The sequence below is a fragment of the Pagrus pagrus genome, assembly GCF_965226575.1.
Source record: "Pagrus pagrus genome assembly, chromosome: 4".
In the NCBI taxonomy this organism is placed as follows: domain Eukaryota; kingdom Metazoa; phylum Chordata; class Actinopteri; order Spariformes; family Sparidae; genus Pagrus; species Pagrus pagrus.
This window is the reverse complement of record NC_140188.1, coordinates 12,002,840-12,029,553: the sequence shown is the minus strand read 5'-3', so window position 1 is coordinate 12,029,553 and position 26,714 is coordinate 12,002,840. Positions and strand designations below refer to the sequence as shown.

The following is a 26,714-nucleotide window of genomic DNA, read 5'->3' as shown; positions in this document are numbered from 1 at the left end:
AACTTCCTGCTTCCCTGGCTCCACCGACTCACCTGCCAGTCTCCCTATCACCTGCCTCCAGTCCTGCTACCCTGTCACCGTCCTTCAGTTCTGTAGCCTATGTCCCACACTCCAGCTGCCAGACTCAAGTCCTATTCTCCAGCAATGTTGCCATACACCAGAGTGGTCCAGCCTACGTTACTGGCCTCCATGCAGTTCCATCTTCGCCACTGGTCACAGGCCTGACCTCTAGAGGGGCTCTGGATTTGTTGCAAACGTCCACCCCAACCTCCATTGGCTTCCTGCCTTCCTCCCTGGCCTCTGGCAAGGCCCTTATGAGAGGTCCAACCCTTAACATTGGTTTCAACAGTATCCTCAACTTCTGGGTCATCCCCCAAAACACTGTCATATCTCTGGTCGTCCCCCTATCAGGCCTCCATATATATATATATATATATATATAAATGGTAACTTGAATAAATTCACACCTTAAATGTGTCTTTGCTGTGATTTAATCATATTTTAAATAAATCACCAGAACTTTTGTTCCACTATGATTCATTTGAAACACAAAAGTCAGTTCCACACATTTTTTTTTAAGATAATTAAGACTTTATTGAGCTATTTTAACATTTTTGCGCAAAACGACAAAAAATAGACTGTGCTGAATATGCACTGTATTCAACTACTGTTTTTACAAGTGCCACATTTGAAAAATTTGGGGGGCGGCTGTGGCTCAGTGGGTAGAGCAGGTGACTAGCGATCAGAAGGTCGCTGGTTTCGAATCCCGGCTCCCCTGGGCGGAACTGAGCTACATGTCGAAGTATCCTTAAGCAAGATACTGAACCCCAAAATTGCTCCTGATATGCAGATGGCACCTTGTGTGGGGGGCTCTTATATCAGATAAGGCCCTGCGATGAGCTGGCGACTCGTCCAGGGGCGTACCCTGGCCTTCGCCCATAGAGAAACTGGGATTGGCTCCAGTAACCCCTGCAACACCCTGAAAAAGGGGATAAAGCGGTAACATCCCCGCGACCCACACGGAAAAATCGATAGATAATGAGAAGCGATTTGAAAAAAGGTGAACTTTTACATCCTGATGCCTGACTTGCAAAGCTTGGAAGTCAAATGTATTACAACAACTTGAACAATTTAAAACACTTTTCCCACCTTCCCACATTTCCTCCACCTTTGTGTTTTGATAACATGCATCTTTTAATCTTAGATGTAGGTTATCAGTTACATCCATGTAATTTTCCTATTTTTTAAAAGCCTGGGTATACATTTTCGAATGAAACAAAAGTATTTCTCTCCTGAGCAAGAGGCATCACCATGGAGTTGGTTAAACAGCTAACTAACAGGATGATCAAAAGCCAGAATGAAGTGGTTAAAGGGCTGCAATTGGCACACGGTCCAGTTGAATAGGTCTGCTCTAGACTGTATATTGCTACCTTAACAATTTCATAACCTCAGATGTTTTAGGATTGGTTTTTATTCATTAAATGTTTCTTGGTGTTCTTCTCTGGCTTTAACAATATGATGTAACACTTTGGAGCAAATATACACAGTATCAGTCCAAAACTGGAGGCCAGAATAGCAAATATCTCCACAGCCACGGTAAATTTACCAGGAGAGCTGACATACGCTGGGATAAAGGTGATCCAGACTGCACAAAATATCAGCATGCTGAAGGTGATCAGCTTGGCCTCGTTAAAATTATCAGGTAGTTTCCGGGCTAGGACAGCTAACACTAAGCAAAAGAGAGCCAGTAAGCCTATGTACCCAAGTACAACCCAGAACCCAATAGCTGATCCTAATGCACACTCTAGGATGATTCTCTCCTTATCTATAGTTAGGTTTTCCAATCGAAAAGGAGGACTAAGACACAACCAAATAGTACATATTAAAACTTGAATAAATGTGAAAGATACTACAGTTATCCTTTGCTGTAAAGGGCCGAACCATTTCATAACATTACTACCTGGGAGGGTAGCTTTGAAGGCCATTAACACGACTATAGTTTTCCCAAGAACACAAGACATACAGAGGACGAAGGTGATCCCAAACGCTGTGTGGCGTAGCCTGCAGGACCAATCGGAGGGTGCTCCAATGAAAGTTAATGAACATAAGAAACATAGAGTCAGGGAGAAGAGCAGCAGGAAGCTCAGCTCAGAGTTGTTGGCCCGGACAATTGGGGATGTCCTGTGACGAAAGAAGATAGCCATTGTTACAATGGCAAGACAGGCACCACCAACTGAGAATGCAGCCAGGATGATTCCTAGGACCTCGTCAAAGGAAAGAAACTCTACAGGCTTGGGGAAACAAGTGTCTCTCTCTGCGTTAGGCCAGAACTCCTTGGGGCAAGGGAAACAATCGGGGGAATCTGAAATGAATAGGAGAGGGCTTTTAGCAGTAATAAAGTTGATGTTGTAGACATGTCTTAAAAAAAAAAAAAGAGAGAAAAAGAAAGAAAGAAAGAAAGACAAACATACCTGTAGTATTGCTAATCTCTCCCTCAGGACACGGTATACAGTCTGGCAGCAGATGGGTTTTCCTTTCTGAAGCACTTTGCGAGTTCCTGGAGGACAGCTTTCACTGCACACTGACACAGGCACCTGGCACATACATACATACAAACAAACTCACACATATTCTGGCGTGCCATGCAGGTCCTTGAATAAAAGGATTGGATTACACATTTTCAAGAGACTCTTTAAACAGTTTAACTCATCAAATACCAATATGTGTATTGCAAATATTTTCTTGCAGTAACAATTACTCTTGTTCATAGAAAAAGGCCCTTCTGTCACAGTGCTTGCTGTCGACTATATTTCTACATATACAAATACATTAAAAATCAGTTTGAGAGCCTTCAGTAAGCTAATTTGCACCATGGTGGCAACATTTATGCTGGCCAAAACAGCAAGTCACTGCAACCTCCTCTTCTCACAATTAACTAACCTGCACTATTCTAGCCCCCGGCCCATCAGTGTCTAGTCTGTTAGGTGTCAGTCTTTGTGGCTGGCCCGCAGAGGGGATCTGCCTTCGTAGACTCTCCTTCACGGCATTCACAGGATTTCCATCTTTGCCACTGGCCTCTGGCAGGGACCTGTGAGAGGTACTGCCTTTACTGCCAGTTTTGCCAATTTATTCAGCTTCTAGTAGCTTCGCCCATCCAGTTGTCCTACTGCCCTTCCTCCAGCGCTGACCAGCCTATGTCACTGTATCGTTCTAGCTTGTCCTTTCATTTTAGTTTTAGCCGGTCTCTTCGTACCCTTACCCAAACCCCAGAGCGATCCATGTGCATTTTACGATGTCAAATTTCGTACCCTTTCAGATCACCAGATTTGAAATTCTAATGTATTAGATTATTGCTGTTGGGCTCCTTACATGTTTGCCACCGTCCTTCCAAGTGAGATTCCTGTTGATGCGGAACTGCTGGCCCTCCGGCAGTGATGCATCATAAAGCCCTACTGTCACCATCTCAATGCTGCCACTCTCACTTTGTTGCCAGTTAACCAGGTCGTATCTGGCCACAGGATCCCCATTGACATCAAATGACACATCATAACCATTTTGGGAAAAATTCACTTTCTTGAGCTGGTTAAGAACCTTTGTCGATAAGTAAAGTTAGACAAGGAGGTAGAGAAGGGAAAACATTAACCTAAATTTAAGAAATTACATTATCGTGGCAACATGACATTGGTTATGTTCATGTGATCACTTTCATTGACCTGGTCAGACTCCATCCTAGTGAATATGTCACACTGAGCTGTAGAATTTGCGTCCTCACATGCTGCACTATGAATGGCATGTGCTATTGCATAAACAGCCTTGTACACTGTGTTAGTGCCTCTGAGCTGAGATGTGTCAGTGTACGGGCTCTGTAGCATCTGTATGTCTTCAGTTCCATCACACACAGTTTCTTCTTTGGCTGCATCTAAAAGCACATAAAGGAAGGGGAACATGATTTTAGCTTTGACAATATGTATGATTTTACTATGATTATTTTTAATTCATGATTTATATTTTTTATTTAAATTGTCAACAATGCCTTGAACTAGTGTATCTATATTTTTCAGATTTATTCATAAGAAATGCTTATGTTACATACAATTTTGCAGACATGCTTTTGTCTACTTTCCTCAAGCTGATTCATGCTGTGTTGGCGGTTATGTATACCAAGTGCAGTTTACACAGATCGGTAATCAGATGTTATGATGTGAAGTCCAAAAGGCAAAAAATGTCCACAACTTTTTAATTAATTACATACTGACCTCAGCTGTTTTAATGAGTGAAAATAAATAATGAAAAAGTAATGATATAAATGTCCTGAGAATATAATTCTTTCTGATGAGTGTAAAATTCTTTTTTGCTTTCCTCTTCATTTATTTCAACCACAAAATATACGGTGTAGAAACTTATATAGTACTACTTAAATGTAATTGGAATTACAACTTGTACTGTTCTCGCAAAGTTATTCTTCAAACGTCTAAATATATATAGAAGAGTAATGCTGTTATCTGAATAGACAAACGACCCATCTCCAGAAAAAATAATTAAAAGAAAATAAAAGAAAATCAAAGAAATGAAAATACAATACAGTACTAAGAGCCCAGGGGCCATTGTGGTGCATTTTTAAGAGTTTGGTGATTCCACAGTGTGTATCAATATTGTTCTAATAAATGCAAAAAAATAGACTTAAAAGTAGGGCCAACTGTTTTTATCTATTTTCTTTTATATAAGAAACTATTTTAGTTTTTGCCAAAAGATATAATAACATAATTAGTCACAATTATAAATGAAAAAATATGTCCATTGTGTTCTTTTGATGTCAGTAGATTTCCCTCTCAACAGAAAAGTGGGGTTCGATCTTAAAGAAGCTGCTTACATTTTAACACAGGAGGCCCCCTCAAACAGACAATCAACGAAACACAACCACATGGACCGGACTATGAATGTCAGCAATGTACAACTTTCTCACTTTCTTCCATCCTGCAGTTGAACGCATCCTCCCAGAACTCAGTGAGCACTGGAGAGGCAGCCACTTTAGTTGGAGACAGATCCAGCAAGAATTCTCTTAGACCTGGGTTGACAGATGTTTGAATGCCAAATCCAATGGCTCCGGCACAGAAGTTGAACTTCAGCATTTCTCGGTTAGTTGGCCAGTAACCGCCTATCCACTGGCGAGGTGCAGAAGGCTTGAGCGACAGCTCTTCCAGCAGGAGTGTTAATTCTGGAGAGTATGTAAATGCCACAATAACCACAGCTGTCGACCTGCAGGGACATCATAGTAAGCATTATATTATGCAAAAACATTGTCAAGATTCTTAAGATAAAGAAAAATGAGTTAGGCTACCTGATTAATAAAATAATAAATATTATAGAGAAAGACTACTTGCATATTATTATCTTTTGTGTTGAATATAGAGTATTGGTCTCATCATGTAATAGAACAAACTTCATGAAGAAATATAGGCCTACATTCCCAATTTGCCAATAAGATAATCAAATAGTCTCCAGTCTTATGTTTGAACATTACATGTTTTTTGTGGTTTTGTGTTGAGATGTTCAGTGACAGCACAGGCAACAAAAGCACAATCAGTGAAGCAGAAACCTGCGGATAACGTCAGCTACTCTCTGTATTCTGCTACGTGGGTCGGTCCGATGTAAAGATTCAGAGTATTCAACACAGATCCCCTCCTTCTGTGCTGCCTTCAGGAAAGATGCCATGCCATTATTGCCATAGTCTGAATCTGACCGGACAGCACCTATCCAAGTCCAGCCAAAGTGTTTCAGCAGCTTGGCCAGTGCATCAGCCAGGAACTGGTCACTGGGGATTGTTCTGAAGAAATTTGGGTACTGCTGCTTATCAGACAGGCATGCACAAGTGGCAAAGTGGCTCACCTGAAAGAATTCAGCATTGTAATAAATTTACAGGAAAGAAAAAAAAATCAGCACTGGCTGACACTGAAGAAATAGTTTGAAACAAATTCATAATATTTACTAGAGGAATGTTGAAGGGCCCGATGATGCGCGACATGCTGATAGATTGCGTAGATTCAGACTCGCCAACAATAGCCATCACCAAACCAAATTGTGAGCAATTGTCACCAGTGTAAAACACAGGGTCCAGGCCATTTGAGAGCTGTAATGTCACATGCATTGCCACAGGCACTGTGCTGCACGAGTCGTGGATCTCATAACCAAGTTTGATCCCTGGCAGCAGCTCTGTGCTGTTGTTAATCTCCTCGATGGCGAAGACCATTGCACGCGAGAAGCGCAGTTCACGAGAGTCAATGCTGCACAAAGAAACTAATTTAATTGTTCAAATCTAGTTTTAACAGAAAAGACACAATTAAGCAGAACTGTTGTTCATGGGAATTATCACTGATGGCTGCACTGCATCTGTGAACAAAATGTACATCACAGAGTGACCAGCATAATTCAAAACACAGGATTAGATATCAGTCCATAATGCACATATTTAAAAATAGTCAACATATCGATCCAAAATGGCTTAATTTATTTATTCTGGTAATAAAACACATTTGCAAAAGTTCTAAATATTAGACAAAACCTTTGAAACATCATACAAAGTAAAACATTTCTAACCCCATATAGTATAACATCCTCTTATCCACCACTTTGCCCTCTTACTAACCTCCCTGTGCACTTTAGTGGCTCAGGCATGGTGGTGTAATTATGCACCGGTCTGTGTGTGTAGTGGTGAATGGCAAAAACACCACCAATAACATAGTCACCATCCATTGAGAATGCAGGTAGACGAGTGGTACCCTGGAGTTTACATTTCACAGATGAGGCCTCACTGCTGACCCTAGCACCAGTCCTTTCCTCTGTAAGCCCAGTGCTTTGTTTCAGAGCTGAGTTCAGCTCACACAAACTCAGAGACAAGATCAGGCCAATAAAGAGAGCGGAGATTTCCATCACTCAAGTGTCTGCACGTGAGCAGACTGTGTGTGTGTTTCCACTGGTTTATATAGATTTTACAGACAAAAGCTTCCCTCCTCCTACTCTCTGTCAGCCAACTATACATCAGAGAGAGGATGCCCTTGGTGTTTGATGAACTCTTCAACTTTTTAGCCACATGTAGAGTTTCTTTTATTAAGAGTCCCTGTCTCTTTTCCTCTCTTGTCAAGTAACTATTGTAAATACCATATCATAATAATTTTGTCCTCCTCTTATACCTTTTGAGTGCGTTGTTTTAACACATATTACATATATGTGAATATAAACTTGAACAAACTCTCAGATTCAAAGGAGTCTTTATGTGATTTAATCACATTTCAATGACATTTGTCATGAAAAAAGCTAATAAAAATATATTCAAAACACAACACTGACATATAGAAAATAAATAGCCTTTAAATGTAAATATTGTATTAATTTAATTGAAGATTGTGTTGCATGTGAAGTGCCAGGTGGCCTGACATTTACCTTTCCTATGCCTGACCTGTAAATCTTGGAAGTGAAATTTGTTAAAACAATTTGAAAAAATTAAAACACTTTATAATTATTCTGCATTGTTCTAAGTTTCATGATTTAAACAGAAGAGGAAAAAAAGGGGGGAAAAACAATGCAACTTTTAATCTTAGAACTAGTTTGATCAGTTTGAGTCCTGTAATTTCCCTCTTCCTGAACTGCCTAGGTTAAAACCTGTCGAATGAAACAAATGCATTGTTGTACTCTTTTTGATCTGGGGAATTTAGATTGTGGGTCAACACCTTGAGCTTTTTGTCAAGTTCTTTGGCCCATCCTGAGTAGTTCTGGCAGTGTGACAGAAGCCCTTGTCCTGCTGTGGGAGTCACTGCCATTGGGGGGGAACTGTAGCAACAAGAGTATTTAACATTACAATTCAGTCAGTTTAATTTTGCCATCTTAACAATTTTAAAATCTCAGATGTCTTAGGATTGATTTTTATTCATTAAATGTTTCTTGGTGTTCTTCTCTGGCTTAAACAATATAATGAAACACTTTGGAGCAAATATACACAGTATCAGTCCAAAACTGGAGGCCAGAATAGCAAATATCTCCACAGCCACAGTAAATTTCCCAGGAGAGCTGACATACGCTGGGATAAAGGTGATCCAGACTGCACAGAATATCAGCATGCTGAAGGTGATCAGCTTGGCTTCATTAAAATTATCAGGTAGTTTCCGTGCTAGGGCAGCTAACACTAAGCAAAATCCAGCCAGTAGGCCTATGTACCCAAGTACAACCCAGAACCCAATAGCTGATCCTAATGCACACTCCAGGATGATTCTCTCCTTATATATAGTAAGGTTTTTCATAGGAAAGGGGGGACTAAGACCGAGCCAAATAGCACATATTAAAACTTGAATAAACGTGAAAGACACCACAGTCATCCTTTGCTGTGGAGGACCAAACCATTTCATAACATTACTACCTGGGAGTGTAGCTTTGAAGGCCATTAGCACTACTATTGTTTTTCCAAGAACACAAGAGATGCAGAGGACGAAGGTGATCCCAAACGCTGTGTGGCGCAGCATGCAGGACCAATCAGAGGGTGCTCCAATGAAAGTCAATGAACATAAGAAACATAGAGTCAGGGAGAAGAGCAGCAGGAAGCTCAGCTCAGAGTTGTTGGCCCTGACAATTGGGGATGTCCTGTGACGAAAGAACACAGCTGCTGTTATGAAGGCAAGACAGGCACCACCAACTGAGAATGCAGCCAGGATGATTCCTAGGACCTCGTCAAAGGAAAGAAACTCTACAGGCTTGGGGAAACAAGTGTCTCTCTCTGCATTAGGCCAGAACTCCTTGGGGCACGGGAAACAATCAGTGGAATCTGAAACAATACATAAAAAATGTCTTTTAGTGGTGGTATACTCAATATTCTACATGAATCACAAACAAACAATAATATCACCTGTATTATTGCTAATCTTTCCTTCAGGACACGGAATACAATCATAACAGCAGATGGGTTTTCCTTTCTGCAGCACTTTACGAGTTCCTAGAGGACAGCTGTCACTGCACACTGACACAGGCACCTGGCACATGAGAAATAAACATTTAAAAGTTTGTCTTTTTTTTGTAAGGATTAGTCTTGCTAATACTGGCTGTGAAGAAATCCCTTCCTACAGCCATTTCAGGTAACTTCAGGGCAGCAAATCCACAGCACTCATTTTAGATCTTTTAAAGGTCAGGTGAAGTTAAAATGAGGCTCCAACAGTCAGAGTTAGACACATCTAGTGGTTATCTTCCACACTTAGTTATGTCATTCAAATTCCTTATTTTTGTTACTATTGCCTCTGCCACAGCTCAGCAAGGAAACACTTTCTCTTCCTGAAAATATTAAAGCTTTTGAAGATACCGACTTGGTTTGTCTATCTCAGATGACTCAAGTGTCATATTATTTGTATTTTTGAAAATATTTTAGCACAGTATGAAGAATTTTTGTTCTCTGTTTTGAGATCATTAAATTTGAAATATTAATTTGTTAAATAACTCCCTTTGGGTTCCTTACTTGTGTGGTACCATCCACCCAGGTGAGGTTCCTGTTGATGCGGAACTCCTGTCCCACTGGCAGTGATGCATCATAGTGCCCTACTGTCACCATCTCAATGCTGCCACTCTCACTTTTTTGCCAGTTAACCAGTTCGTATCTGGCAACAGGATCCCCGTTGGCATCAAATGACACATCATAACCATTTTTGGAAAAATTCAGTTTCTTCAGTTGAGTAAGAACCTGTGAGGATCAAGTAAGACAATGAGGGAAAGAAAGGAAAACATGCAAAGTGTAGTTAACAAATTAATTTTATTTATAATAAAAGTGAAATAACGGTGGAAACAAACACATTGGAGTGTTAACTTACTCATTACGACTGACCTGTTTGGACTCTATCCGGGTGAATTTGTCACACTGAGCTGTAGAATGTGTGTCCTGACACACTGCATTATGAATGGCATGAGCTATTGCATAAACAGCCTTGTACGCCATGTTAGTGACTCTGAGCTGAGATGTGTCAGTGTACGGGCGCTGGAGCGTTTGTATGTCTTCAGTTCCATCACACACTCTCTCATCTATGGCTGCATCTAAAAGCATACAGAAACAGAGGAAGGTATTTTTTGACTTTGACAAAGGCTTTCCATTCTGATTCAAAGCACTGTTTCGCAGACATGCCTTTATTTTCTTTTAAATAGCTGCTATTTCAGTTTGTGCTTGTCCTTGTTTTTGTTTTGTTTTTTAACCTTCATGTATACTAACTCACATTAACACAGATCAGATGATCAGTAATGTTCATTAAAGTGTTGGCTTTGTGAAACCACTTAAGCTAGTTTCATACAAAATCTTCAAAGGGGGATGAAGTGGGTCAAAACTCCCAGCCCCCGGGCCAACCTGGCCTGCCCTCCCCCTCCATCTGGCCTGCATCCTGATGTCAAAAATGTAATGTAATCTGGCCTTTTTTAAATTTAATTGTTTCTTTAGTTGTTTCACACCAATTTAAACGACCCCTTCATATGCAATTGAAATAAAAAACCCAATTGTATTTTATACAATGAATTTCATATAATGCAAAATATGTAAAGGTGCTTGCATGTGTCCGTGCAGTTTTAGATGAGTAGAGAGCTTAATCAGAGTACAGTTGTTTGGCTGTGAAAACCAAAGATGTCTCTTTCCAAACCAAAAAGAAAAGTGGATGATGAACGAAGACAGTTTCAAGATATTCCTAATTTTTTTGTGGAGTTCAGTGGAAATCCTGTCTTTATGATGCAGTTCAAGTAAGTTTTGTGGTGAGTGAATTAATCGCCAGAGCAGGAAAGCCATTCACCGAATGGCCGTTTCTGAAGGATTACATGTTGCAAGTTGCTGATATCCTATGTCCACAAAAGAAGAGCTTGTTTAACAATATCTCTCTATCGGCAAACACAGTGGCAGAGCAGATTAACGAGTTACATAGTGACATTTATGAACTGTTATGTTACAAAGCCTGAGGTTTCACTGCATACTCTGTGGCACTTGATGAAAGCACAGACCGGCCCGACAAAGCACAGGTAGACATTTTCTTTACGGGTATAAATGACAAATTTGAGATGACAGATTAGTTGCTGAGTTTGTGTCCAATGCATGGCCGTACCACAGCTAAAGTTATATTTCAGCAGCTGTGCGGCGCAATTGAGTGAGTTGGTTTGCTGTTGAACAGACTGGTAGGCATTACCACTGATGGAGCCCCATCCATGACAGGCAAAATAATCGACTGGTAGCGCTGGTCGGAAGAAAAATTGAGAACGAATATGCATATACATCAACAGACACTGTGCAACAAATGCTTGAAATTTGAACATTTCATGTCTGTTGTCCTCAAATGCATCAATTACATCAGGTCCACGAGTTTACAGCACTACCACTTCTGGGCCTTAATAGAAGAAATTGTCAGTGTATGGTTTTGGTTATGTATGAAGAAAATATAATAAGTACAAATGTATTCAGGGATTGCATTTATTAGTGCAAAACGTTTGTCCATATGAATAACTTTTTTTAAGTAAACCTTGCACTAAACTTACTGTAAAAATGTTTTTAAAAATTATACAAAATGGCATTTGCATTTTAGTATTATTCTGTTCATCATAGAAATAACACTTTATAGTGCTGAAATGCTGAAGTGGCCCTCCTATTAGATAACAATACCAGCAGTGGCTCACAGCTCATTTGAGTTTGACCCCTGGTGTAAATTCTGTGAATATTCTCACTTGACAATCTTTTCAATTATGTCCGCCTCATGTCTTTGTTGTATCAATAATAGATTTTCCTCTCAATAGAAATCTGGGGTTTGATCTGACCTTAAAGCAGCTGATAACTTTTTTGCAGGGGAAGTTCCTCTCGGACAGACAATAAACAAAACAACACAAGCACCCGACTGTGAGTGTCATCTCCATAAAAAAAAAATAAAAAATCAAAACAAATTTCTCACTTTTTTCCAGCCTGCAGTTGAACGCATCCTCCCAGAACTCAGTAAGCAATGGAGAGGCAGCCACTTCCATAGGAGACATATCCAGTAAGAACTCTCTCAGACCTGGGATGACAGATTGCTCAATGCCGAATCCAATGGCTCCAGCACAGAAGTTGAACCTCAGCATATCTGGGTCAGTTACCCAGGACTCACTGCCTATCCACTGGCGAGGTGGAGGAGGTTTGTGCGACAGCTCCTGCAGCAAGATCCTCATGTCTCCAGAGGCCACAAATGCCACAATAACCACAGCTGTTGACCTGAAGAGACATTTAAATGAATCATATTATACAAATATAAGTATCAGGATAGTTAAAACAAACAAACAAACAAACAAACAGATACCTGCGTTTTATGGTGTTTTCTACTTCTTTCTTAACATAACAAAAGTATCTGACAAATATAAGAGAAATAATCATCATGAAACAGATATGATGATAATAATAATAATAATAGTATCCATATAATTCCATATATATATATATATATATATATATATATATATATATACACCAAACATTGCATGTGGTTTTGCAGAAGTACAGGGGAAAAAATACAAAGGCACAATCAGTAATTTAGATACCTGCGGATAACGTCAGCTACTCTCTGGATCCTGCTACGTGGGTGGGTCCGATAGAAAGATTCAGAGTATTCAACACAGATCCCCTCCTTCTGTGCTGCCTGCAGGAAAGACGCCATGCCATTATTGCCATAGTCCGAATCCGACCGGACAGCACCTATCCAAGTCCAGCCAAAGTGTTTTATAAGCTTGGCCAGCGCGTCAGCCTGGAACTGGTCACTGGGGATTGTTCTGAAGAAATTCGGGTACTGCTGCTTGTCAGACAGGCACGCACAAGTGGCAAAGTGGCTCACCTAAAAGAATTCAGCATTGTAATTATTTAACAGGACCGACGAAAAATCAGCGCTGGACATTAAACACATAGTTTGCAGGAATTCTAAATATTTACCTGAGGAATGTTAAAGGACCCGAGGATGCGCGACATGCTGATGGATGGCGTTGATCCAGACTCACCGACAATAGCCATCACCATACCAGCTTGCGAGCAGTTGTCGTCGGTGTAAAGTACAGGGTCCAGGCCATTTGAAAACTGGGATGCCACTTGCACCGCCACGGGCACTGAGGCGCACGAGTCGTGGATCTGATAACCGAGTTTGATGCCTGGCAGCAGCTCTGTGCTGTTGTTAATCTCATCGATGGCGAAGACCATTGCGCGTGAGAAGCGCAGTTCACGAGAGTCCATGCTGCACACAGACAATCATGTCACTGTTCAAATTGACATGATGAGGACAATTCACAATTTCAGCAGAAAAAACACAATAAACGAGAAAAGCAAATATACGTCACAGTCATAAGTTACTGTCTGCCAGAATTCAAAACACAGGATTATATATCAGTCCAATATTTACAGGAATATTAATGCACGAATGAATCGTAAACTTATTCAAAAGGTTTTTTTTGTTAATAATCCCGGTTTTTTAAACACACCCATATTTTCAGTTCAAGCTATATATATTTTTTTTTTCATATAGTCACTCTCTTGTAAATAATACCTTAATTTTTAATGCCCAAATTATTTTGTTTTTCAGCATGATTATAAACATACACAAAACAAAACACTTTCAACATACATCCCATTATCCACAGGCTCTCCCTCTTACTAACCTCCCTGTGCACCTTGGTGGCTCAGGCATGGTGGTGTAGTTGTGCTTCACTGTGTGCATGTAGTAGTGTATTGAGAAAACACCCCCGATAATGTAGTCACCATCCAATGAGAATGCAGGTAGACGAGTGGTACCCTGTAGTTTACATTTCACAGATGAGGCCTCAGTGCTGACCCCAGCACCAGTCCTTTCCTCTGTAAGCCCAGTGCTTTGTTTCAGAGCTGAGTTCAGCTCACACAAACTCAGAGGCAGGATCAGGCCAATAAGTAAAGCCGAGCTCTTCATCCCTCAAGTGTATGTTTGTGGGCATACTGTATTTGTGTTTTCACTGGCTTATATAGATTTTCAGACAAAGCTTCCCTCCTTCTCCTGTACGTCAGCTTACTGTACACCAGAGAGAGGATGCCCTCCAAACCACTTCTATCCATGATCCTGTCTCTTTCTCTTCCAAGTCACCATTGTAAATCTTCCTAATTTTGTCCTACCCTTATATGGTCTTTACTTTGTAAAAATATTAAAGCTTTAATGGGTTGTTTTAAATAAATCACAAGACATATTGATCCGCTATGATATCTTTGAAAATAATATCCAGTAAAAATCCATAATAATGCTTTATTAAAAGTGTCTGGTGAGTTCATTTTTAAAGGTAAAGTTAATCAGAACAGAAAGATCTTCGTTGACTGATTTTTTAAAAATGCCTAAACAAACAAAATAAATAAAATCTCTTCGTTTTCATGACCCAATAAACTCAATAAACAAACCGACCTTAAAAGACAACACAATTTCATGCTGTTTTACTTTGTTTATATTTGGCGGACCCTGCCACTTTTCTAGCTTCAAACAGTGTTCTGGGGACCTTAGGCTTGTTTATTCAGTTATGGAGAAGATAAATATTTCTGAGTTTTTATTATAACCTCATTCATATTGTAAATATAAAAATTCTGAGTTTGAATTTCTTTTTGCAAAACTACATAGTGCACCTTTAAAGTTCAGCTTCTCTACATTCTGATTATATATGTGTGTATGTATATGTGAATTTTTTTATAAAGAAAACTGTTTATTATTATTTTTATTATTATTATTATTAGTAGTAGTAGTAGTAGTAGTAGTAGTAGTAGTTGTTGTTGTTGTTGTAGTATGTATACAGTGTATTATATTTATATTATATTTAGCCTGATTGAGTGCATTTGAATTTGATAAGGTAGTGTTGCTCAGTCCGATTTGTGTTAAAGTAAGTCACAACATTTATACAATTTAGAAGAATGCATGCATGTTTGACTGACATCCAGTCAAAATTAAATTTGCATGTAGTTTTAGTAAAGCATTCACTGAGCAATAAAATATCTAGTTAGGTTACATTTCTTGTCTTGCATACTGTATGCTATCTGCCTAATTCCCAAATGCAAGGTGCCAACAGGTATAGTGTAAACGTTGCTGCTACCACCTAGTGGACATGTCAAACTCAGAGACTGTATGACAGAAATTACAGCTCTGGAGTTTAAATGGATGCCACTATAACCCAGAACAGGATCCTAATAGCATCATACCATATGGTAACATGAATCATAACAGCAAATGCATAAAAAAAATAAAAAAAATCAGAGTTACTGGTATATATCATGAAAAAGAAGAATAGAAAATATAGGCTACACATGTACATGTAACTCTAGTTCTATGTGCACAGGGAGCCATGTTAAGGCTTGACCACTCGTCATAGAGGAGCACGTTTATATTGTCACATGCTTTGTCAGGAGCGGGAGCTTTAACCTTGTGAAGGTTGCTAAGCACACTGATGACATGAGGCTGCCACAAACCATGTAGGGGTCAGTGAACAATAGGAGTATTTATTGCTTGACTGCCTGTGGTATCAACACTGGGAAAAGACCTGCAAAATGGACCGGAAATGTGTCCGATACAAAGTGTGGTGGCCTGTGTTTGTTAATAAGACACCATTACAGAATCATCAGAGAACACCCCCCCGAGTAGCCAACCAATTGTTTGGCTTCCTGTTCGTTGGAAGTTGGTATCGAGACAAGGGGGATGCCCCGGATTTGCATCTGTGTGACTAAAGGACCCTATTTTTTTGTACAAAAAATGTTATTCAGATAAAAAATGAAAAACAGTACAGCACATAAATTATGTAATAGTATTCTGTCTTTACAACTACTTTTAGACATGTATACCCACCCCCCGCACGACAACTTATGCCCTTATGGGTGGTGTGAGACGATGACGAAAACCACCACAGGAGATGACATTGCCCTGCATATAAAATTAAGTAACCATGCATGAAGGTAAGAATCTGGTAGAGGGAGGAGGACAGTAATGGGAGCATTTCTAGACTCATTTCTGTTCTTGTATGTCTATCTGATCTTGATTTTTTTCCCTTCCTTCCTTTTCATGTCAGAGCCTTCCCCTCTTTTCTCATCTTGTAAAGTAAGAAAAAAGTTTTATCTGAATGGGATGCACAAGCCTGGTGATGTGATTCTGGGTGGGCTGTTTGAAGTCCACTACACCTCTGTCTTCCCTGAATTGACATTCACATCAGAGCCAAACCAGCTCAGCTGCCAAGGGTAAGTCTCACACTCATGCAGCAGAAAGCACGGATCTGTGGAGATTATCAGTTAGAATATGCTGCTTTTTAGCGATTAATGGTGATACATTGTGTGTTAGCTTTGACCCTCCAGGATTCAGGCATGCCATGACGATGGCCTTTGCTATTGATGAGATCAACAAGAACTCCGATCTGCTACCTAATGTGACTCTGGGATACAGTCTTTATGACAACTGTGCTACACTTGTAATTGGATTTAGTGCTGCATTGTCACTGGCAAGTGGTCAAGAGGAGCAGTTTTTGCTTCAGGAGAACTGTTTGGGGACCCCTCCAGTCCTAGGGATTGTGGGTGATTCCTTCTCGACATTTTCTATTGCAACCTCTGATGTGATAGGTTTATTCAAATTGCCCATTGTAAGTTTCCTTCCTTCAATCTGACCTGTGCTATAGATGTGCTGTATTTGAATGAACTGTTTTAAATAAGAGGATATATGGCATATTCTTTAAATCTCAAGTCCAGCTTCTCCAACAAGCATTTATTGAGTAGGCAGATATGTTCTTTATTTTAGACTTTTTAAATGATTTCTACTGACTTGCATGAAATGCACAATATGGGTGTACAATGTATATTTCTTTATAGGTGAGTTATTTTGCCACATGTTCCTGCCTGAGTGATCGCCAGAGGTTTCCATCTTTCTTTAGAACAATCCCAAGTGATGCTTTCCAGGTAACAAACACAAAATACTTTTCAAAGGAAGTGTAGTGAGCATCAAAAAATAATAACCCTCAATCAAAGAAATCTTTTGTCTTGTGCAGAAAAGTACATGTAAGCAAGATGGATTTAGAAGAAAGAGTGTAATGGGATCAAGTGTGAGACATGGATAAGTAAGTTTCCACTGACTACAACCTTTACACTTCACTCTGTATTCAAGGTTCGTGCCATGATTCAGATTCTAAAACGCTTTGGCTGGACCTGGGCCGGTCTGCTGGTGAGTGATGATGATTATGGACTCCACGTTGCCCGATCCTTTCAATCAGACTTGACTCAGTCTCGTGGAGGTTGTCTGGCCTACTCAGAGATTTTGCCCTGGGGTGACAACCCAGCTGAACTAAAGAGGATCGTCGAAGTGATGAAGAAATCCACAGCTCGTGTGGTCATCGTGTTTGCACATCAGATCCACATGATTCAACTCATGGAAGAGGTATCTATATACACACCACATTTGATTATGATGACAGATTTATAAAATCAGAACACTGAGAAAAACGATTATTTAAAACTTCACTGTGCATGAATAAATATAATGCTTCTTGAGTCAACCTAAGAGCTGGTGGACCACACTGATGAATTCTTCCTAAACATCAATTGTTCATTTACATTCATGATCATGGTCTGAAGAACTGCACTCTAACCTCAACAATTCTTTATGTTTTCTAGAAATCCTATATTTCTAAATGTTAAAACCAACTGTCCTTTAAATCAGTCCTACACAGTAGTCCACATAACGCAGACAAAAACCATTCATGAGATGCAATTAACAGGTGGTGAAGCAGAATGTGACAGGCCTGCAGTGGATGGCCAGTGAAGCTTGGACAGCAGCAGCTGTGCTCCAGACCCCTCGCCTCATGCCGTACCTTGGTGGCACGCTGGGTATTGCCATTCGCCGGGGAGAAATACCAGGGCTCAGGGATTTTCTGTTGGGAATACGTCCTGACCTGCATGACAGCAATAACAATGGAAATAGCATGGTAAGATTGTGACCTTACAACAAGATCTGTAATTACAAAAAATATATATTGTTATTTCTATTAAGACTGTTTTAAATACTTTTCAGGTGAGGCAGTTCTGGGAAAACACCTTTCAGTGTAGATTTGCACCACCTCCAGCAGGTTGGGTTGAGGCTGGTGCAGCACTATGCACTGGTGATGAAGACCTGGAGAATGTGGAGACTGAGTTTTTGGATGTTTCCAATCTCAGGCCTGAGTATAACATTTACAAAGCTGTGTATGCTCTGGCCTATGCCCTTGGTGACATGTTGCAGTGTGAGCCAGGGAGAGGGCCTTTCAGTGGAAACAGCTGTGCTGTTTTGCAGGGATTGGAGCCATGGCAGGTGTGATATCAGTGTACACTCAACCTATTTAGTTTTTTTGAAAACAGCTACTGCCTCTTGAGATATAGTATTCATATGTATTATAACCCTTTGTAGCTCATGCATTACTTGGAAAAAGTCAACTTTACCGCATCATTTGGTGATCAAGTGTCTTTTGATGAGAATGGTGATGCCTTACCGATCTATGATATCATGAACTGGCTGTGGCTCCCTGATGGAAGAACTAAAGTTCAGAATGTGGGTGAGGTCAAGAGGTCGGCCTTCAAAGGTGAAGAACTCACAATTGATGAAGACAAAATCTTCTGGAACTTTAACTCCAAACAGGTTACTTCTGTTTATTGTCGCCTTTACTTTAGTACAGTTGACACAATAACAAAAACACAGTGTAGAGTAACCATGATATAACCCTGACAATCCTTGCAGCCACCCCAGTCCATTTGCAGTGAGAGCTGTCCCCCAGGTACCCGCACAGCCAGGAAAAGGGGACAGCCTATGTGCTGTTTTGACTGCATCCCTTGCTCTGAAGGAAAGATCAGCAATGAAACTGGTTGGTATCAATTAAAAATGTGATGATTTGTTGTGGAGTAATAATTTGTATTCAGGAATGTAACCCACTGTGGGTGCCCACTTGGTGTTTAGGGAAAGCACATGCCTACTACTGCAGAAACTGTGTGGTGCCCAATTGTACAGCAATGAAAGTGTTTAAAGGTGGGAGGGATGATGTTTTTGTTGTTTCAATAGAAACTCAAAGGCAAGAGAAAGGATGGGGAAATAAAAAAATATATATAATTCTTCCCTTGTTTTCAGACTCCATGGAGTGCACCAGTTGTCCAGAGGACTTCTGGTCCAGCCCCCAGCGTGACCACTGTGTTCCTAAGAAAATAGAGTTTCTCTCCTATCATGAGCCTCTGGGTATCTGCTTGACAGTTGCTTCATTGCTGGGCACATTTGTCTGTGCTATCGTCCTGGGCATCTTCACCTATCATCGCAGCACACCTATGGTACGCGCCAACAATTCAGAACTGAGTTTCCTGCTCTTGGTGTCACTTAAGTTATGTTTCCTGTGCTCACTACTGTTTATCGGCCGTCCCAGACTGTGGACATGCCAGCTAAGACATGCAGCATTTGGGATCAGCTTTGTGCTGTGTGTCTCTTGCATTCTGGTGAAAACCGTTGTTGTTGTAGCTGTGTTCAAGGCCTCCAAGCCTGGGGGTGGAACCAGTCTGAAGTGGTTTGGTGCAATGCAGCAGAGAGGGACAGTTTTGGCTCTTACGTCAATCCAAGTAGCAGTCTGCACTGCTTGGCTTGTCTCTTCCTCACCAGCTCCTCATAAAAACACTCAATACCACAATGATAAGATAGTTTATGAGTGTGTAGCCGGGTCTACAATTGGTTTTGCAGTGTTACTGGGTTACATTGGCTTACTGGCTATCCTTAGCTTCCTGTTAGCATTTCTGGCTAGGAATCTTCCAGACAACTTTAATGAAGCCAAACTCATCACTTTCAGCATGCTGATCTTCTGTGCTGTGTGGGTGGCCTTTGTCCCTGCTTATGTCAACTCACCAGGCAAATATGCAGATGCGGTGGAGGTATTTGCCATCCTGGCCTCCAGTTTTGGTCTCTTGGTGGCACTGTTTGGACCCAAATGTTTCATTATACTGCTGAGACCAGAGAGAAATACAAAGAAAGCAATCATGGGTCGGGGCACTACCAAAACATAAAACTAACTCCGGTAAATGTAATTAGTTTCATTACGTATGTATTTATTGTGTATTTTTTTCTGTATTTTTGCCTGTATTTGTTTCAACAGTGATATGCTCATGAAATGACACACAATAAGCAACCTTTGTAATTGTAAAAATTAAACTAGAATATATACTTAAACATTATTTAAGAACTCAGATTTCTGTTGTTTTTTTGTCATTTTCATCATTGCCTATTTTGGCTGAATACATTCCTGGGGATTTGACATACTCAAAAACTATGTTAAAGGGTTAGGGTTAGGGTTAGTTAATCTTAAAGATGGAAAATTTAAAAAAAATGACAGTTGCAGTTGCTCAAACTAATGTGATCTCAGCGGTCAGGCTTTTATAGACGTAGTGAGATTTAAGTAAGACCCTTCATGTGTTCGCAAAAATCAATATTTGAGAAAAAAATTACAAATATTTATTTTATCTAATTTCCCCATTCCCCATTTCCTTTTTGCTTTTGCTTTTAAAAAAAACCAAAACATTTAGCTCCTACTGTAGGTTTACCAGGTCAGTAGTCTGGATTACTGAATCGGTACTGAATTTGAAGTGTACTATTAATGTACACCGCATATTGTTTTTTATGTGGCCATTTAAAAAAATAAATAAATAACAGCAAATAGCAAATTGTCTCATTTCAATTTTTAACACTTCCTCATGCCAACCACATTTATTATGAAGGTAAGAATTTAAAGCAACATTATGTATTGGCCTTTTGTGCAATTTGGCGCACCCCACAGTTTCTGAGCGCTACACCACTGTCTTAAATACAAATCCCAGGTCTGTCATTCTTTGTCAGATGTAGTGTAGGTGCTAATTACAAACAAAACTCATGGCTGAGACAGAGACACCATTTACCCTATTACAAGACACTGTACCATCAAAATGATTTTGAAGCTGTTAAAAAGGTTTACGGGTACAAAGGAGGTGCTGTTGTAATTGTTTTGCAATTATTTATTTTTCAATTCAGTTTTTCATCATCTATGAATGTGATCTTAAAAGCACAATTGCCATATTGACAATCATTAACACACTAACCCGATTCTAGTATTTTATAGACAACGAGTCAAAATGGGCTATTGATTCTCATTGCAGAAGACCATGTACATGAGAGTCATTCACAATATATGTAATATGGTTTAGGGCATACATATGCCTTAATACCTAGTTAGGTGGCATAATTTGGGACAGTATTCTTTGAAATGTACCGCATATTATGCCCATCCTTCCTTGCTGCCCAATCCTTGAACGGTGGTGTAAACAATTAAACATTGACGAAAGGAGATGACGTAGCCCTGCAGTATAAAAGTACCTGAAGATAACATACAGGAGCAAAAGGAGGAGGGCAGTTATGGGGGCCTTTCTTGTCAAATATTTGTTCTTATGTGTCTATCTGATCTTGCGTTCTTCCTCTTTTTTCTTCTCTGAGTCTTCCGATCTTTCCCCATCTTGTAAATTACGGAGGCAGTTTCATCTTAATGGGATACACAAGGCCGGTGATGTGATTCTAGGTGGGCTGTTTGAGGTCCACTACACCTCTGTCTTCCCTGAGCTAACCTTCACTGCAGAGCCACGTCAGCCCAGCTGCCAAGGGTAAGTCTCACACATGTAGCAGACAACATGCACAAAATACACTTACATTTAAGTGGTTAATAGTGATACTTTGTGTGTTAGCTTTGACCCTCCAGGGTTCAGGCATGCCATGACCATGGCCTTTACCATTGATGAGATCAACAAAAACTCCAATCTGCTACCTAATGTGACTCTGGGATACAGTCTATATGACAACTGTGCTACACTTGGTATTGGTTTCAGTGCTGCGTTGTCATTGGCAAGTGGCCGAGAGGAGCAGTTTCTCCTTCAGGAGAACTGTTTAGGGACCCCTACAGTTATGGGGATTGTGGGGGATCCATTCTCAACTTTTTCTATCGCCACCTCCAATGTTCTGGGTTTATTCAAACTGCCCATTGTAAGTTTAGTGTCTTTAAGTTCTTGTTTGCTTTTCAAGTGCTATATTTGAATTGATTAATTATTTTTAAAATGAGCGAAATATATTGAATGTTTCTACTAACTCACATGAGATGCGCAACCTGTGTGCATTATATGTGTTTCATTATAGGTGAGTTATTTTGCCACATGTTCTTGTCTGAGTGATCGGCAAAGGTATCCATCCTTCTTCAGAACAATCCCAAGTGATGCGTTCCAGGTGAAACACTATCACCAAATTAATAACTACATATATGTCTCAAGTACAGTAAACCTGAAACTAGTCCTGCCAATCTTGTGTGTATAAAATATAATTACTCTGTGCATCATTTATAAACAAAATACATATTTAGGGATTCAAACACAATGGTATTAATTAATTATGATCGCATTATTAGACAAGTGCCATACGTATTAAGTTCCACTCAAGGAATATTTTAGACTGAACTCTAATCCCTCCACTCTGGATTCACTTAGGTGCGTGCTATGATTCAGATTCTGAAACACTTTGGCTGGACTTGGGTCGGCTTGCTGGTCAGTGATGATGACTATGGACTCCACGCTGCCCGATCCTTCCAATCCGACCTGGCTCAGTCAGGTGGAGGATGTCTGGCCTACTCAGAGATTTTGCCCTGGGGCAATGATCCAAATGAATATAAGAGGATTGTGGATGTGATGACAAAATCCACAGCTCGTGTGGTGATTGTGTTTGCACATCAGATGCAGATGACTCAACTCATGAAGGAGGTTGGGGGATGAAAAATGCAATGATATATCTTTATTTATTTGTTTTATTTTACAAGGAATTCCCCATTGAGAAAAAAAGATAAAATTTCAAGAGACCTCAATCCAAAGCATGATTCCATGATTTTTTCTTTCTTTCTTAACATAAATTCACGTAATCACACCTGATTCTGTGATTGTTTTTTTTTTTCTTCAAATTTTGCATGAAAAGAACTTTGGTGTGGCTAAACTATATATTCTTGCCCAAAATTTAAATTATGCAACATTTATACACGTACCTATGTTCATCTGTATACCTGTGTTCTACATTTACCAATCCTATGCTCTTTGTACCTCTTTTTCTATAACTCACTTGCGTTTGAATACAGATCAAAATATGTAGATGGTGATTTAAATGAACCACCTTGCTGTGAAAAATGTAATCATGTCCGTGCTTTTCTAACTAAAGAAAATAACTATACCAGAAAATTGTTATGTACATTCATTTGTTATGTATTACATACTACAAAGTAGACTGTCATTGTTTCACAGGCGATATTTTTAATGCCATACACAGGTGGTGAGGCAGAACGTAACAGGCCTGCAGTGGATCGCCAGTGAAGCTTGGACATTAGTTGAGGGACTTCATACCACTGCCTTCATGCCATATCTGGCTGGCACACTGGGCATCGCTATCCGTTGTGGAAAAATACCAGGACTCAGGGACTTCCTGTTAAGAATTAATCCTGACCAGCACCACAGCAATGACTATGAAAACAGCATGGTGAGAGTTAAACCCTTCGCTCAAACAAATAGCCAGAAGACTATATTGATATGATATGTTATCAAGGGATTTTATATGCATTTCAGGTGAGGCAGTTTTGGGAATTCACCTTTCAGTGTAGATTTGCACCCCCTCCAGCAGGTTGGGTGGAATCTGGGGGAGCATTATGCACTGGACAGGAGGATCTAGAGAATGTGGAGACTGACTATTTGGATGCATCAGAACTCAGGCCAGAGTATAATATTTACAAGGCTGTGTATGCTCTGGCATATGCCCTCAATGACATGCTTCACTGTGTACCTGGGAGAGGGCCTTTCAGACGGCACAGCTGTGCTACTTTGCAAAGACTGGATCCATGGCAGGTGTGAGATCAATTAACACTCCTGTTAATGTTTTGAATATAGCTGCTACACCTAGAGGTACTTACTGATTTCATTTTTTAGAGTGGCTCATCACGGAAAAAACCATTATGTTAAGTAATTAGAATTATGCCTGCTATTAACATTCTTTAAGTTTAATGTCAATTCTTTGAGAATGAAGCTTACGATATGGTAACCCAAGTTATTTAAGTATAGCTGGAGCCCTCTACTGGACTCTATGGATATTGCTTCTCTCCAATCACACACATGTATTTGTCCACTGAAATTTCCTTGTATGTAGCCTGCCAACAACAACTTTGCTACAGACTAAATGTGTCACAGTACATGATGCAGTGTTTCTGTAGTCTGCCATCAGATAACCCCTTCAGCAAGCAGTCTAAGAGCGGCAGCATCCATATGTAAAAGGCTCCGCCTGTGTTATAGAATGAGGGTTACCAGATCGTAACCTTCATTCTATCAGTGGGTACAGTGGGTGGAGCCCAATGAATGTACACTCTACTGTGACATGTCCTCAGAACTTACCCACTGATCTTGAACAGCTAGAAGTTAGGCACCACAGTTCTCCAACTTATTACAACTGTAACTACTTCAGAGCAGAAATAGGGAGCCCAACCCAACCCACTTAACACACTCCTGGAACTGGGTGGGACCATGGCCTAACCCTGGAGAGTTCAACACCATAAAACAGACACGCCGCACGCCCTTCTCCCTGGGTCACCATAGAGCATGGGCAAGCAGTTGTAAAAACATCTAAGACGAGGTCACTTCCACCCCACCTTTCCATCAGTCCTGAGTCATACCAGCAAGTAAAGACCCTTAAAAGGAAGCCCATCACAAACAAAAGATAGAGCCATATGAAAAGACAGTGTGCACATCACACTGTTGCCATGCATATATCAGCGGTGTCCTCAGGTGACTTGAAGTGGAGACTCCATCTGAGAAGAAATGTAATCAGTGGATATATTTAGTCAAAAACATGCAAACAGATTCCCGACCAGGAACACTGCACAATATGAGCCTGTTGTATCTCTCCCATTTGCAGCTTATGTATTACCTTGAAAAGGTCAACTTCACCACACCAATTGGTGATCAAGTGTCTTTTGATGAGAATGGTGATGCCTTACCAATCTATGATATCATGAACTGGCTGCAACTCCCTGATGGAAGAACTAAAGTTCAGAATGTGGGTGAGGTTAAAAAGTCTATTTCCAAAGGTGATGAACTCACAATTGATGAAGACAAAATCTTCTGGAACTTTGAATTACAAGAGGTTACTTCTTATTATTGTTGTATTTGCTTTAGTATAGCGTTCAGTAGCCGCATCAAATGTTGTAGATAACAGTGATTTCTTTTCATTATGCTTTCCCTCTAGCCACCCAGGTCAGTTTGCAGCGAGAGCTGCCCCCCAGGGACCCGCATGGCCAGGAAAAGAGGACAGCCTATGTGCTGTTTTGACTGCATCCCTTGCTCTGAGGGAAAGGTCAGCAATGCAACTGGTTGGTATCAATTAAAAATGTAATGATTTGTTGTGGAGCATCAATTAGTTTTCAGTACTGTAATCCACTGTGGGTGCTCAGTTGGTGTTGAGGGAAGCCACATGCCCAGCACTGCAGATTCTATCCCCGGTAGTGGTGCCCAATTGCACATCAATGACAGTGTTTAAAGGTGGGAGGGGTGATGTCCTTGTTGCTGTAATAGCAACAAAAGGGCACGGGGAAAAAAGGGGGAAATATGCTAAAAGGAAATTCCCGTGTTTTCAGACTCCATGGAGTGTACCAGCTGTCCAGAGGACTTCTGGTCCAGCCCTCAGCGTGACCACTGTGTTCCTAAGAAAACAGAATTTCTCTCCTACCATGAGCCTCTGGGAATCTGCTTGACAACTGCCTCATTGCTAGGTACATTTGTCTGTGCTGTTGTCCTGGGCATCTTCACCTATCATCGCAGTACACCCATTGTACGTGCCAACAATTCAGAACTGAGTTTCCTGCTCCTGGTGTCACTTAAATTATGTTTTCTTTGTTCACTGCTGTTTATTGGCCATCCCAAACTGTGGACTTGCCAACTGAGACATGCAGCATTTGGGATCAGCTTTGTGCTTTGTGTCTCATGTATTTTGGTAAAAACCATGGTGGTTCTGGCTGTGTTCAAGGCCTCTAAGCCAGGAGGGGGAGCTAGCCTAAAGTGGTTTGGTGCAATGCAGCAGAGAGGGACAGTTATGGTTCTTACTTCTATCCAGGCAGCAATCTGCACTGCTTGGCTTGTCTCTGCCTCACCAACTCCTCATAAAAACACTCAATACCACAATGACAAGATAGTTTATGAGTGTGTGGTTGGATCCACAGTTGGTTTTGCAGTGTTACTGGGTTACATTGGCTTACTGGCTACCCTAAGCTTCTTGTTAGCATTTCTGGCAAGGAACCTCCCAGACAACTTTAATGAGGCCAAACTCATCACATTCAGCATGCTGATCTTCTGTGCTGTGTGGGTGGCCTTTGTCCCTGCTTATGTCAACTCACCAGGCAAATATGCAGATGCAGTGGAAGTATTCGCTATCCTGGCCTCCAGTTTTGGCCTCCTGGTGGCATTGTTTGGACCCAAATGTTACATAATCCTGCTGAGACCAGAGAGGAACACAAAGAAAGCAATCATGGGTCGATCCACCACTAAATGATGAAAGTAATGCTAACAATAAAATCATCACTTAGCCTGAACAATATGTATTTTGCAATCATTCAGTAGAGATCAGCCATTAAATTGGCCAATGTATAACATA

General features: G+C 40.4%; 4 protein-coding genes across 4 annotated transcripts; 2 read left to right on the top strand and 2 right to left on the bottom strand.

The window, feature by feature from the left end:
- Positions 1 to 1,457: 1,457 nt before the first annotated feature.
- On the bottom strand, positions 1,458 to 6,947 carry LOC311256456 (extracellular calcium-sensing receptor-like; the record flags this gene model as incomplete). Its single annotated transcript, XM_084351537.1, is given in 9 exon segments — positions 1,458 to 2,362; positions 2,472 to 2,516; positions 2,519 to 2,594; positions 3,370 to 3,591; positions 3,714 to 3,919; positions 4,964 to 5,256; positions 5,597 to 5,886; positions 5,987 to 6,281; positions 6,644 to 6,947. Coding segments are annotated over 9 exon segments (2,616 nt in total). The 5' UTR covers positions 6,928 to 6,947.
- Positions 6,948 to 7,890: 943 nt separating this feature from the next.
- On the bottom strand, positions 7,891 to 13,234 carry LOC311256460 (extracellular calcium-sensing receptor-like; the record flags this gene model as incomplete). Its single annotated transcript, XM_084351542.1, has 7 exons — positions 7,891 to 8,809; positions 8,891 to 9,014; positions 9,491 to 9,712; positions 9,854 to 10,059; positions 11,937 to 12,232; positions 12,556 to 12,845; positions 12,941 to 13,234. The coding sequence occupies 7 exons, from the start codon at positions 13,232 to 13,234 to the stop codon at positions 7,905 to 7,907; spliced, it is 2,337 nt and encodes a 778-aa protein (XP_084207668.1). The 3' UTR covers positions 7,891 to 7,904.
- A 2,872-nt stretch (positions 13,235 to 16,106) lies between these two features.
- Positions 16,107 to 20,041, top strand: LOC311255808 (extracellular calcium-sensing receptor-like; the record flags this gene model as incomplete). The annotated part of the gene is made up of 9 exons (XM_084350458.1): positions 16,107 to 16,228; positions 16,329 to 16,623; positions 16,850 to 16,936; positions 17,142 to 17,411; positions 17,752 to 17,958; positions 18,045 to 18,320; positions 18,417 to 18,644; positions 18,744 to 18,867; positions 19,128 to 20,041. The coding sequence occupies exons 1-9, from the start codon at positions 16,119 to 16,121 to the stop codon at positions 20,039 to 20,041; spliced, it is 2,511 nt and encodes an 836-aa protein (XP_084206584.1). The 5' UTR covers positions 16,107 to 16,118.
- Positions 20,042 to 21,530: 1,489 nt separating this feature from the next.
- Positions 21,531 to 26,612, top strand: LOC311256472 (extracellular calcium-sensing receptor-like; the record flags this gene model as incomplete). The annotated part of the gene is made up of 9 exons (XM_084351554.1): positions 21,531 to 21,661; positions 21,743 to 22,037; positions 22,188 to 22,274; positions 22,532 to 22,801; positions 23,355 to 23,561; positions 23,648 to 23,923; positions 24,984 to 25,211; positions 25,314 to 25,437; positions 25,702 to 26,612. The coding sequence occupies exons 2-9, from the start codon at positions 21,771 to 21,773 to the stop codon at positions 26,610 to 26,612; spliced, it is 2,370 nt and encodes a 789-aa protein (XP_084207680.1). The 5' UTR covers positions 21,531 to 21,661; positions 21,743 to 21,770.
- Positions 26,613 to 26,714: the final 102 nt, after the last annotated feature.